Genomic DNA, 12947 nt, shown 5'->3' with positions numbered 1-12947 from the left:
GCTACTACTAAATATTGTAGAAACTTAATTTTCTGTAAAGTTGCTTTGCAACGATTTGTATCGTAAAAAGCGCTATACAAATAAACTTGAATTTAATTGCATGTATATGGAGTAACCAAGACAGATGTCGAGGCGGTGCAAATTATGTTTTACTCTGGATATTGTGTGTCGGGGGCAGATGGTGAGGTAGCCTAGTGAAAACACTGACGATGTGCAAAATGTTAACTGTAAAATGCATCTGTCTGTCTTTTGTTTGTTTGCAGTTTTTTATTTTGCTTAATTGCATATGACATATTTTCATTCTTTAGCACAGCAGATGCAACTGTAACTTTAAAGTTATCAACCTTTTATTACTATGATTTTGAATTGCTGTATTGCACTTGAAAACTATATTTTAAAGCATATTTATATTCTTAATTCAAAAGATTTCACAGAATTAAATTTTTACCAAAGCTCTAATTAGGATTTTCATGATTTAATTATTATTATATTAAAAGACTGTTGTTTTGCTTGTTTTTACCCAAAGGATGACATATTGTGTTGTGTTTATAATACATTTCAACATTAGGAAGCCTGAGTTACTTGACAATAATTCAATAAGAATAAGATGAGTGTAATGGGTCAGTACAGATTAAATGTTTATTTTCATATTGTGTTTAACTATTTATCATGCAGAAAATAATTTCATTAGCTTTCACACGCTCAGAGCAGGTATAGGACAAAATCTCTAATGAATTAGCATTGTTTCTCCATTCCAGCAGGTTCTTTTGAACAATTTGTTTGACTGTTCAGGGACATTCAGAGATGTTGCATCCCATTGTATTTTTAAATCTTTGTGACATTGTACATTGGGACTCTTTGTCTTAATACAGTACAATGAGGGTTTGGATAGATGCCTGTGGTCAGCCCGTTTCCCCCAGCTCACACACTGAGGTCTTTTCCTGGTGACAAACAGACCTTTTTTTCAAATACAAATTTAATTTTTTGCACATTTTGTCATTTTTGTAGACAAATTATCCAGAGGTAAGTGTTTTTTCTTGTCTGTTTTATTATATTAATCAATGTAATGGTCATGATGTTGTACAATTTCATTAAATGAGTGAGCCATTTTATTGTCCTACCAAATTAAAAAAACGACTGTAAGGAGGATATAAGGATAATTCAGGATAATTTAGATATTTTTCCCCAGTCACCTAAATGGCAAAAAGTGTCCAAATTTACCTAAATTCACCTCAATGTAGATGACACAAATAATCAAGCAATTAGATTAATCTTAAATACATTTAAAACATGCATGATGAAGAACTTAAATGAACATAAATCAACATATTGGCATCAGAAATGGAAATTTTCTGAAATATTGTTTTTAATTTGGCTAAAGAGTAGATTATTTAACTTTCTTAAAGGAATAGTTCACACAAAAATGGAAATTTGCTGAAAATTATAGCCTTAGGACATTCAAGATGTAGGCGAGTTTCTTCATCGGAACAGATTTGGAGAAAATACTTACAGTTTAAAGTGGATTTGTTTCTTACAAACACAGTTTTTCACTTCACAAAATATTGATTGATGAACTGGAGTCATGTTGTAGATTATATTGTTTTTATCAACTATTTGAACTCTTATTCTGACGGCACCCATTCACTGCAGAGGATCCGTTAGTTAGCAAGTGATGTAATGATGATGCAGTGATGTTAAATTTCTCCAAGTCTGTTCAGATAAAGAAATACACTCATCTACATCTTGGATGACCTGAGGGTGAGTAAATTTTCTGCAAATTGTAATTTTTGGGTAAACTATTCTTTCAAGAAATAAAATTTTATATAATATACTAGATAACAACATAACAGAAAATCTTTGCCTTTCCACTATTTCCGTATTTCTCCAGATTAAAAAATGGGGGACTGGTCAATTCTGGGCCGCTTTCTAACAGAGGTTCAGAATCATTCGACAGTCATCGGTAAGATCTGGCTGACGGTGCTTCTGATCTTTCGCATCCTGCTGGTGACCCTTGTTGGAGACGCCGTGTACAGCGACGAGCAGTCCAAGTTTACCTGCAATACACTGCAGCCGGGCTGCAACAACGTCTGCTATGACACTTTTGCCCCCGTCTCACATTTGCGCTTCTGGGTCTTCCAGATTGTGCTGGTCTCAACACCTTCCATCTACTACATCATCTACGTGCTGCACAAAATCACCAAAGATGAGAAACTGGAGACAGAGAGGGTCCAGGCAGAGGCTAAGCACTCCGTGGGAGACTATTCTGGGCAGCTGGAAGGGGACGGTGTCAGACTGGGATATGGACACCAGGGAGAAGAATGGAGTGGTCAGGATGAGGAAAGCGTGGAGCAAAGTCTCCTGCAGGATGATTTTGGTGAGGTCGGCAAGGATCCAACCACACTCTCCAGTCAGGTTCTCCTCATCTATATTGTTCACGTCTTGATCCGCTCCGTCCTAGAGATCACGTTTCTTGTCAGTCAGTACTACCTGTTTGAATTTGAGGTGCCTCATTTGTTTCGATGCAAAACGTACCCTTGTCCAACACGGACTGATTGTTTTGTGTCGCGGGCCACTGAAAAGACCATTTTCCTTAATTTTATGTTTAGCATTAGCCTGGGTTGTTTTCTCCTGAACATAGTGGAGCTTCACTACCTCGGATGGATCTACATTTTCCGCATGTTGTGTGCTGCCTGCTTCCTGTGCATCAGGCCAGAGAGGGAGCTGTATTCTCAACGCAACCCTTTGCTGCTACGCCTCAGATACTCAATGCGGAGCAGGCTGGTCCTGCAGTCCCCCACAACCACCTTGTCTGAGGAAAAGACGAGAATGGCTTTGCTTTCACATGGCCCAGCCATTTCCTTTGAGACTGACTCTACTCTTGAATGCACCTCAAAGAGGAACCCAGAGGAGAGGGAACGCATGAGGCTGAAATTAGCCAACATGGCTAGATTTACTGGCAAAAAGTCCTGGTTGTAATGTCTATTGATGGTTTTTATTTTCTCTTGTTATATAAGCTTGTGGGCCCGTTTCACACACCCTGACCATATTAACAAGTAACAGCTTTCACAATGCATTTGGCAGTTCTGCGTCCAAGAAGAAGCACTGAAAGTCAACTTTTGGAGCACTACATGCTGAAATCAGCAGAAAACAGAATAACTTCTTATCAACATAATCTTTTGAAATAGAATCTTTTGAATTAGAGCAACATAAAATGATGGAGCGACATATTTGTTTGAAAAAAGACACTTGTTTTTAAAGGAAATACTTAGTGTAAACTGACTTAATGTAAGAAATTCTGTAAAAATTCAGCCCAGTGTACTGTGTTAATATGAGGGAATTTACTGTATTGATTTTTGATAGGTGTTTCACTTGTATTTTGAATTAAGCATTGCATTGTGTTTTAGAGTCTTTCTCCTACATTGTAGTAACCCAATAAATCATTTTGAGTGTTTAGCTCAAAATGAGCCCACAGGATATGTGAAACAGGCCTAAAACCTTTAGTGATTGAATATTATGTTGTGATCTTGTCAGCTGAGCTTGTTTTGAGTTGGAGTTGTTTTGTCGTGTAGTAACGTTCAGTGCCATTTTGTGTTTGATTCAAATGCTTGCAATGCTTGACCTAAAAAAGTTGAACCCTTTTAGAGCTTTTATTATAAATCAAGATGCGCACCTTTCAAAAATGTTGAAATGTCATAAAAATGAATATTATATATTGAGATAAATGTCCAAATATGACCATCACATTATGTATATTACATCTCCTTAATTGTATTATTACTTGACTTTTTTTTCACTAATGAGATCCATGAGATAATGACCATGATTTATTATTTATTTCTTCGTGACACTGAGACATAATGTAGTGTCATGCACAACAACTCTTGGGCCAGTGCTTTATCTGCGCATGTAATACTTACTTGCACATTAGGTTGATCTGAGTGTTTATTTAGATTCATATGCAGTGCAAATGCTTCTGTATATGCAATGCACAGTGAGAGATTGCTTGACACTCAGAAAAAGCTTACTTTTTATTGTATATACATTTTTATTTTTTGAGAAATTGAAAAGTAAATATATTTTAAGCTAAACTTCTCTTAGATTTCATAGTATTGATTCTTTTAAGAATAGGACATTTGACCAACCCCTAACTTTTAAATGGTTGTGTATGCTAATAGGTTTTGTCCATCACCAAAAAGAGAAAAGAGCACTTAACATAGAACAATGCATGCTTGATCAGAAAATGATTTACAGAAAAGGCATGTACCACTTTCATTAGCTCATTAGAACATGGAAACATTAAATCAATGGCTTATTTTACATTTAGAATGAAAAAGAAGGAAAAAGAGAAACACATAAAATGATAAACAAAAATATTACCTTATGTTACCCTGAATTTAAAAGATACTGAGCACTAACAACAAGAGCTGACCTCCTCAGCCACTGACTTCTCTCCACCAGGCCATAAGGGGGCACTGTTTATTTTGGATCCCATTTTAACAGCTTCATTCTGAACGCTGTCCGTCCCGATCCTCTTCTGGATTTCAGAGGCCATTGTTAAAAATGCCTTCTCTACGTTGTTTGCGTTCTTGGCACTTGTCTCCAGGAATGGGATTTTGAGTGACTCAGCAAATTCCTGTAAACAGTGCAAATGAAAGTTAAAATATTTGCTTGGATCTGCCATTTCTGTAGAACAGACTTTACCATAAGTTTGCATTAGCAGAGGGCTTACCTTTGCTGTGGTAAAGTCTACCACCTTTTTTGAAGCAAGGTCACTCTTATTACCGACTAACAACTTGGAGACATTTTCACAGGCGTAGCGATCAATTTCTTCTAACCATTGCTTCACATTGTTGAAAGACTCCTGTAAAAGCAAAGTACTTCTTTAAACATTCTCTATACCCAAAATGTTATAACATTTTGCAATATTTAAAAGTATTACCTGCTCTGTGACATCATAGACAATTATAATGCCATGTGCCCCTCGATAATAGCTGGATGTTATTGTTCTAAATCGCTCTTGCCCTGCTGTATCCCACTTCAGGACAGAGAAACATGAAAAAATGTTACAAAAAGGCATAACACATATGTTGTTTGCAAAAAATGAAAGTATATCATTCTTCCTCCAAGCATTTAGGGCCTTTTTGCCAACACTTAAGTGACTGGTGGTTAGTCCGTTAATCAGCAAATTATCAGTTTTTGTCACTTTACAAAAATAATTAGATTTTAAACATCTTGTTCCACAAGCGTTTGTTTAAAACCGATCTAATAATTAGATGAAACAAAAAAAGCAACACATGCCTGACACAACCAACTAACTAAGTCTGAATATGAATGTATATAAATGTCTGTAATCCTATCTATACTCACAATCTGCAGTTTAACAGTCTTCCCCTCCATTTCGATAGTTCTGATTTTAAAATCTACTCCAATAGTGCTGATGTAGCTCTCTGTATAGGTGTCATCCTGTTAGAATAATTGTGTGTCATCAACAGAATTATCAACTCGTTTCTTCCATAACAGATTCTTAAAAAATTAAAAATCCATTTTGTTTTACATTGATAAAAACAACTGGCACATAGATTTGAAACATCATGATAGTGAGTAAATAATAGATAGAATTTACATTTTTGGGTCAACTACTTGAAATGATTCACTGAATAACTTTTAAACAGAAAATGATGGGTAAAATATTTAGCTTACAGCAAACCGTAGAAGTAAACATGACTTTCCAACACCAGAGTCCCCAATCAGGAGCAACTTGAACAGGTAGTCACTGAGAAAAACATTATAATATTACTAACATGTTACTGTATTGGCATTCATGCTCAATTTAAGCTGCATTTTTATTTACCTATTATTTTTGGGCAAAATTGATAATACTAATATTAATGGCACAAATTAGAGGCCTCCTCTATTCATTGCAACTTAAAAAAGTCTGTGGACTGTTAGCAACACAATTTACTGTAAACAAAAAAACTAGCACCGCAATAATGTAGACAAGCAATCTTGAGAGCCAAAACTACTTACTACTCAGGATTCATCCTTAGGTTTATTAATAGCAGGATGCTGTTTAAACGTCTTTCAGCTTGATTATCTTTGTTCAGCTGGTTTCTGCCCTTGGAAATGCAAACAGCAACAACCGTGGCAATAGTGAACCCAGATACTGCTCCATCATTTATTCAAGCCTTGATCAGGTTACAACGTGGCCAATACCTGTTTCTTAAAGTTGCAGGCCTGTAGTAGTGAGAACAAGGGTGATAGGCATGGCATACAGAAGCATATATTGATTTCTGCTAAATTCTGAAGACACAAAGCTGTCCATGAATTATGTAACTGTACCAATCACCCAACATGATGTTATTGTAGTGTCAGAACGAGAAGAATGAGATAATCCACTCACCTCATTATTGTTGAATATTAGTCAATGCAAGATATTCCATTCCACAATATTACATTACAAAAGGGTTTTAAAATTGTATAATGTCGTAATTTTTTATATTTTAATAAGCAAAAGATTTTGTCAAAATAATAATCTGAAATAAATAGGCGTATGTTTTGTTGAGAAAATGTGACTGAAGATTAGACGTTTGACAATGATTGAAAACATCACCACAAATGATGAATTAATGTACAACCCAAAGTACTTTTTTTGTATTTTTATATTTTATGATTCACCCTTTATGACTGTTAGGCTGAACATTTGAATTGTTTTAACAATTTGAATGTTTGAATAGTTTGAGGCACACATTTTCAAGTCAAGTGATGATGTTACACAGTGTTGTTGCTAGTTTATATTATTAAATGGTTTTATTTTCATACTTTTGTTTGTACATTGCAATTTTTTGTATGTTAGAAATGCCATACAGTCATACGGAACAGTTATGGCAATAATCTTGCTGCAAACAGATACAGTAACAACAAAACAATGCAGGCCAAGAGATCCAAGAGGGCCAATTATTGTGTTCCCTGGATTCTAATTCACTCAAGAGGCTTACTGAAAATACTGCAGAAAATGACTTCATGAAGTCATGTATTGCTTTTCCTTGTAAAACAATCCTCCCTACAATACTTGAAATGATCCAAATGTTCATTTTTTTTTTAGAAATTCCATAAAATAAGACTTTTTACAAGCCTACATGCAGCACTTACTGTATAAATGCACATGCCTTTAACATTTAGAAACAATTAGTTCCACTCACAGAGGTCTAATGTACTTCGACAGGGCAATTTGTTTGCATTCCTATTCAACTCAGTTGCAGACATGGCCTGGTAAATGTCTTGAATGCTTTACTTCATAATCACTAACATCTTTTGAGTCAATCATGTGACTGATCACTCTGTATGACTCCTTGCAGCAGACAGGAAACACAGTTTGTTTTACACTGTTACTAAGAAGCCACTCCAAAAATCAGTTATGAATAAAACATAAAAAAGCATTTTATAAAAGTACATGGCAATTTTTAATTGTTGTCAAAGTAAAAAGATGCTTTCTGGGCTCAGATGTGTAGGTGTAGTTACAGACTCTACCAGCAGGGGCAACCTGGGCTATGCTACCAGTAACTCTACAGCATTTAAAGTGACCTGAGGCTTAATTCACTTACTCAATTCAGGCCCTTGGTCTCTACAGTCTTAATCAACTCACCACAGCTTTCCCTTGACCAATGTTTCGCAGACTTAATTAATATGTTTCCTCTCTGGTCTTTAGTCCCAGTAGGGTCAGTGTTTTCATGGTACATTGACATAAGTCTAGAGCAGTGGTTCTCAAACCTGTCCTGGCGTACCCCCAGCCCTGCATATTTTGTATGTCTCCCTCATCTATCACACCTGATTAAACTCATCAGCTCATTAGTGGAGACTGCAAGACCTGAAGTGGGTTTGTCAGATATATAACATACAAAATGTGCAGACTGCTGGGGGTACTTTATGGAGAGGTTTGAGAACCACTGGTCTAGAGAATTCTGGATTCCTATAGACCTGTGTTTCACATTATGGCACATTTAATGTGTCTAACTAATTTGACACTCCCAATCAAGGTCAGGGAGCTCTATGCTAATGTACTAAAAAATATATATTAATTGAATCAGTCTGTTATAGAAAGGAGATGTCCAAAATGTGCAGTAAAATGGGGTTATTGATACAGAATTATAGATATGTAACCGAGATAGTTCAGTGACTCTCACTAAATTTGATCATGCTCTGCATTCTCATTACAACCAAATTTGTTAACTGAAGGTCTGACAATGATATCTCTTAGTTCATGATAGAAATATTTAATAAAAGCAAAACTGTAAAAAAGTGTTCTCTAGGTAAGAAAGCCTCAGTTGTTTAAGAAGTTTTGGTTATGATTAAAAAATGATTGAGATTGAGAACACTTGCAAGAATAGGCTGTGTGACATAAATCCCCAAGGTTTTATTAGCAACAGTGTTTGTAGTTAGGCTGTTGGATAACTGGTGAATTTTCTTGAAGCACTAGAGGTTTATTATCAAAGGGTTTATTATAAGTGACAAAACAAAACTAGAGGCCATTAATAGTCTCTCCCACAGGTCTCATCAATCAGACATTTTAAGGTGATGAAATGGTCTGGCGTTCGTAAAAAACAAGTCTCAATGGCCTAGCAAATATATGCCAGGGTAAGTATTAATATTATTCATATTTGCAGTAGCCTCAAATTTAATGTACTGATTGAGTTAAAATATATAGATCTTTTCTATTCTATTTCTATTCTCTATAGTCACACAGGTTCTCAAATGTAAATGCCAATCTGTAATTTTTCTAGTGCCCCCACTTCTGAATCTAATAGTTTATGGATTGAACAGTCATGAATTACGAAATAATCTGCTAAAAATTATATGCAGGAAAATCACTAAAATGTAAAATACTTGTAAAATATATTTTTGTCACTGCTTATGCCAAGAGATTCGACACAACTATTTACATAGTAGTGTTATGATTAATTATAAAAGTTTAGCAGGATAAAATAACTATAGCCATTTAGGCATTTTTAAGAACAAGAAACTGCACTTAAAATACATTTATGTCACTTAGTATACAGTTCATTTTCACATTGATACATCCATGAACAATGTATTACTCTTTTGGAGAGTCTGAGTGACCTCAGGTATAAAACATGAATTATCATTGAAGATATGTTCCTGTACACCGTTTATGTTGATATCTTTGTGTGTGTTTTGTGTGCACAATTACTATAACATTTTCACATTTCTGAAAAGTGCTTATGTTAAAATGCATGGTAAACATAATATTAAAACTTTATATCCAATGGGTTTTGATTAGGTCAAAGAAACATGTTAAAACAATATGAATAAGTGGTTATTGTTATTATTTATATGTCAGCCTACATCACTGGTTTCTCTGGGACAATCCATCTTAGTCCAAAACAGTCCAAAAGAGACTGTGGGTTAGATATGTTTTATTTTTATAGAAATAGATATTATTCAACCTTTTAGTGAATTCTCATTAGTTAATTGTTGGAAGAAAGGGTGTTGTTTCATGCTTTGTGCCTAAATGTACAATAAATATATTCTTGATCACTTTTAGGTATGATATCTGTATACTGTATGCACAAGTGTCATGTTAATGTAATTGCAATTATTTTCAAGGCATATATGCATAATGTCTTTTATTAAACGTGTATACTCAATGCTATAGGGCTTTTTTTTGTAAGAGAAAGGCATGCTGTTTTCTGCATTGTGCAAACACAACAGACCTACAGTACAACACAGTCAAATACATTTTTATAACCCTATAGGGAGAATGCAGCTTTTTTTGGGTCTATTTATCTTTGAATTTTTGGTTTTCATTGTTGTCCGCTTCAGTTTTGGTTTTTAAACTGGAAAAAGGAAATGGCTAAAAAGAAAGAAAGAAAAAACAACCACTTTCCCCCTTAAATCTGGAATATGCAACATGAATGAACATATATTTAAAACACATTGTACACATTTTGTAAACAGTTACAGAGAAAAAAAAATTTTACTTAAGACTGATCGCACTCTTCCAGACTTTTAAGTCATTCTGAACACAAACTTCAGTACAAACATGCATCTCATTTTTAGATGTTTGACAAATTAAAATGTGCTCAAAATATCAAATATGTTTGATCAACAACTGGGTGGAATCAAAGTCTGAAAATAAAAAATATATGCGCATCGTACATTATACAATATTCTGTGAAATACTGTTCAACTCCTATAGCCCAAAATCTGCAGACATTTGGCAACTAGAATTGACTCCAAGAATCTGGGTAAAAATGATGTAGTGTATTCCAGACTTTAGTGTTTAAAATAATGTGTGGTCTGTCATTGTTTTCAATAATGTGAAACACATCTGTTAACATCTCAAAAATGTGTTTCATGACTGTTTTTTAAAGAGCATTTTCATATAGGCTCCAATATTATAAAATGGCAGATTCAGCTGACATAGTGTTAAAATGTCAAAATCTCATGTCTAAAAATCTCAGGTCTATTTTAGACACAGACATTACATCATCTGGTGTCAAAAGACCACCAACTAAACCATGACTTCAAGTCCCACGACTGTTTTTTTTTTTCTGCATAAAAGGTGATGCTGTACCATAGCCTATGGTGGTGCATAGCTAGTGTATTCAGGTCATACAACTTACAACAGTAAGTGAACTAAGGTAAGACTTATTGTGACTTAAACTGCATGGTTAATTATGCAGTCAGATTTACAAATCTTGTTACATGACCACTATGTAAAATTCTCTATGGTGAAAATATATTAGTTTTTGTTTTCCATCAAGGTTTTTAATGGCTGGAAACCTTTCAAATCCCACTTTCACATTTAATCTTAAAATTGCAAAACTTGATATCCATCCCAAAGCAATATATCCTGTCTTCTTGGCTGGAGCTCTGATCTACATGTTCTCTGTGGTCTGCAATGGAATCCTTCTTGGACTGATAATCACTCAGAGAAGCCTTCACAAGCCGATGTTCTACATCCTGTTCAGCCTTCCTCTAAACGATTTAATCGGAATCACAGCCGGTCTGCCCAGGCTGCTTGTGGACATTTTAACAGAAACAAATGATGTGTATTACCCTACGTGTGTTCTTCAGGCTTTTTTGCTACATTTGTATGCAGGTTCAATACCTTTTCTACTGGCAGCCATGCCGGTAGACCGGTACATAGCAATATGCAACCCGCTCAGATATAATTCTATCATGACTCCCTGCAAAATATGTGGAATCATAGTGCTGGCATGGGGCCTTGACTTTGTCTTAATAATAGTGTTGTTTTCACTTCAGTCTAGAATGGTAAAATGCAAGTCTTTTATTACCAACGTGTACTGTGACAATGCATCTTTGCTTTTGCTTTCATGTGGAGGGGATTTGACTGTGAACAACATTTATGGTTTATTTATAACAGCATTTATACAGATGAGCAGTATCTCTATCCAGCTGTTCTCTTATACGCAGATTCTCATCACATGTATAAAACAAACACATGCTGATTCAAGAGTTAAGGCTCTAAATACATGTATAGCCCAGATCGCTATTTTTTTCCTCTTTTAAATAGTTTCAACCGTTGCTACATTATCATATCGGATCCCCAGCATCTCTTCCAATGCACAGAGGATTTGTGGTTTAATGATTTACACAGTCCTTCCGACTGTCAATCCAGTCATATATGGAATGAAAACTAAAGATATTAGAATAGCTTTCTTTTTGGTTTTAAAAAAGCACAAAGTTAGCCCAGGTAAAAATACATTTGCTGTTAAAAACAGAAAATAATAATTATGGAAAAAGAATAATTGAAAAAAATTATTGAAAAAAAAAAAAGGTTTCTTGATGTTGTATTCTGGATGGAAATTGACACAGGTTTAACTGTATGTTAGATTAATCATGTAAAAAAAAGTTAACGAACATTTACTAAACAACTGTATAATAAGAGAATTTAAAGATATGATTTTATTACATCATATTTTGGTGTAAATAATTTCTTTGCAATTGTTGTGAAGGTATTAAATTATTTAAAAAATGCTGTATTATCTGTGTATAATGTACTTGTTACTTTGTACTAGGCTTTTTCATGTGTATAAACGAGCAAAAAATAAAGAAAATTAATAATTGTGGGATATATACCAGATCTGAGGATTTGTATATTTTCACTGAATGAATAGAGTGCTTCTGATTCTATATCCTCATCTAACAGTCATCAGACTTGCAGTAATATTACATTACAGTTAATAGGCATGGTGAGAGAATGAAACAAACCTTTTTTTTTGGTCATGAAATAAACAGAATGACATTAACAAATAGTGAAAATAAACCCTAAACCTAACTACTATGAACAAAAATATTATTTCCCAAAAAAGACTGTTGATGTTGTTGTACAAGCGTCTTTTGTTTCCATTAAACTGAGAAAACCAATTAAAGAGAATAAAAAAACTAAGGTAAGATTTTGACTTGTATAATGCTGACAGACACTCAATGAAGAGCAATGAAAATGAACCGAAATACAGTCCAACATTTGCATAATAAAATGTGAAAACGTTTTCATGTTTCTGAAAAGTGCATGCCTTAACATGCATGGTAAAACATAATATTAAAGTTTTAATATGCAGTGGGTTTTGATTAGGTCAAAGGAACATGTTGAACGAATCTGAATTAAATAAGTGGTTAATTTAGAATTTACTATTTACTATTTATATATACTATTTTATATGTAGGCCTACACACTGGTTTCTCTGGGACAATCCATCTTAGTCCAAAACAGTCCAAATGAGACTGTGGGTTAGATATGTTTTATTTATGTAGAAATAGCTATTATTGAGTCTTTTAGTGGATGCTCATTAGTTGATTGTGAGTAGAAAGAGTGCTTTGGGCTTAATGCTTTGGGCCTAAATGTACAATAAATATATTCTCGATCACTTTTTGGTAGCCATGATATCTATATACTGTATGCACAA

At 34.4% G+C, this 12947-nt stretch overlaps 1 protein-coding gene and 2 pseudogenes across 1 annotated transcript; 2 read left to right on the top strand and 1 right to left on the bottom strand.

Moving 5' to 3' along the window:
- The first annotated feature begins 1896 nt into the window (after positions 1 to 1896).
- Positions 1897 to 3103, top strand: LOC107746707 (gap junction delta-2 protein pseudogene; annotated as a pseudogene).
- Positions 3104 to 4411: 1308 nt separating this feature from the next.
- On the bottom strand, positions 4412 to 6155 carry LOC107746706 (ras-related protein ORAB-1-like). Its single transcript, XM_016561001.1, has 6 exons — positions 6028 to 6155; positions 5701 to 5773; positions 5368 to 5463; positions 4940 to 5035; positions 4730 to 4861; positions 4412 to 4633 (listed from the first exon to the last, which is right to left on the bottom strand). Exons 1-6 carry the CDS (start codon positions 6039 to 6041, stop codon positions 4412 to 4414), a joined length of 633 nt encoding a protein of 210 aa, XP_016416487.1. The 5' UTR covers positions 6042 to 6155.
- A 4633-nt stretch (positions 6156 to 10788) lies between these two features.
- Positions 10789 to 11769, top strand: LOC107746705 (putative gustatory receptor clone PTE01; annotated as a pseudogene).
- Positions 11770 to 12947: the final 1178 nt, after the last annotated feature.

Source organism: Sinocyclocheilus rhinocerous, unplaced genomic scaffold (assembly GCF_001515625.1).
Source record: "Sinocyclocheilus rhinocerous isolate Xijiao unplaced genomic scaffold, SAMN03320098_v1.1 scaffold259, whole genome shotgun sequence".
Lineage (NCBI taxonomy): Eukaryota > Metazoa > Chordata > Actinopteri > Cypriniformes > Cyprinidae > Sinocyclocheilus > Sinocyclocheilus rhinocerous.
Note: the sequence above shows the minus strand (reverse complement) of the source record. Positions and strands in the feature narration are given on the sequence as shown.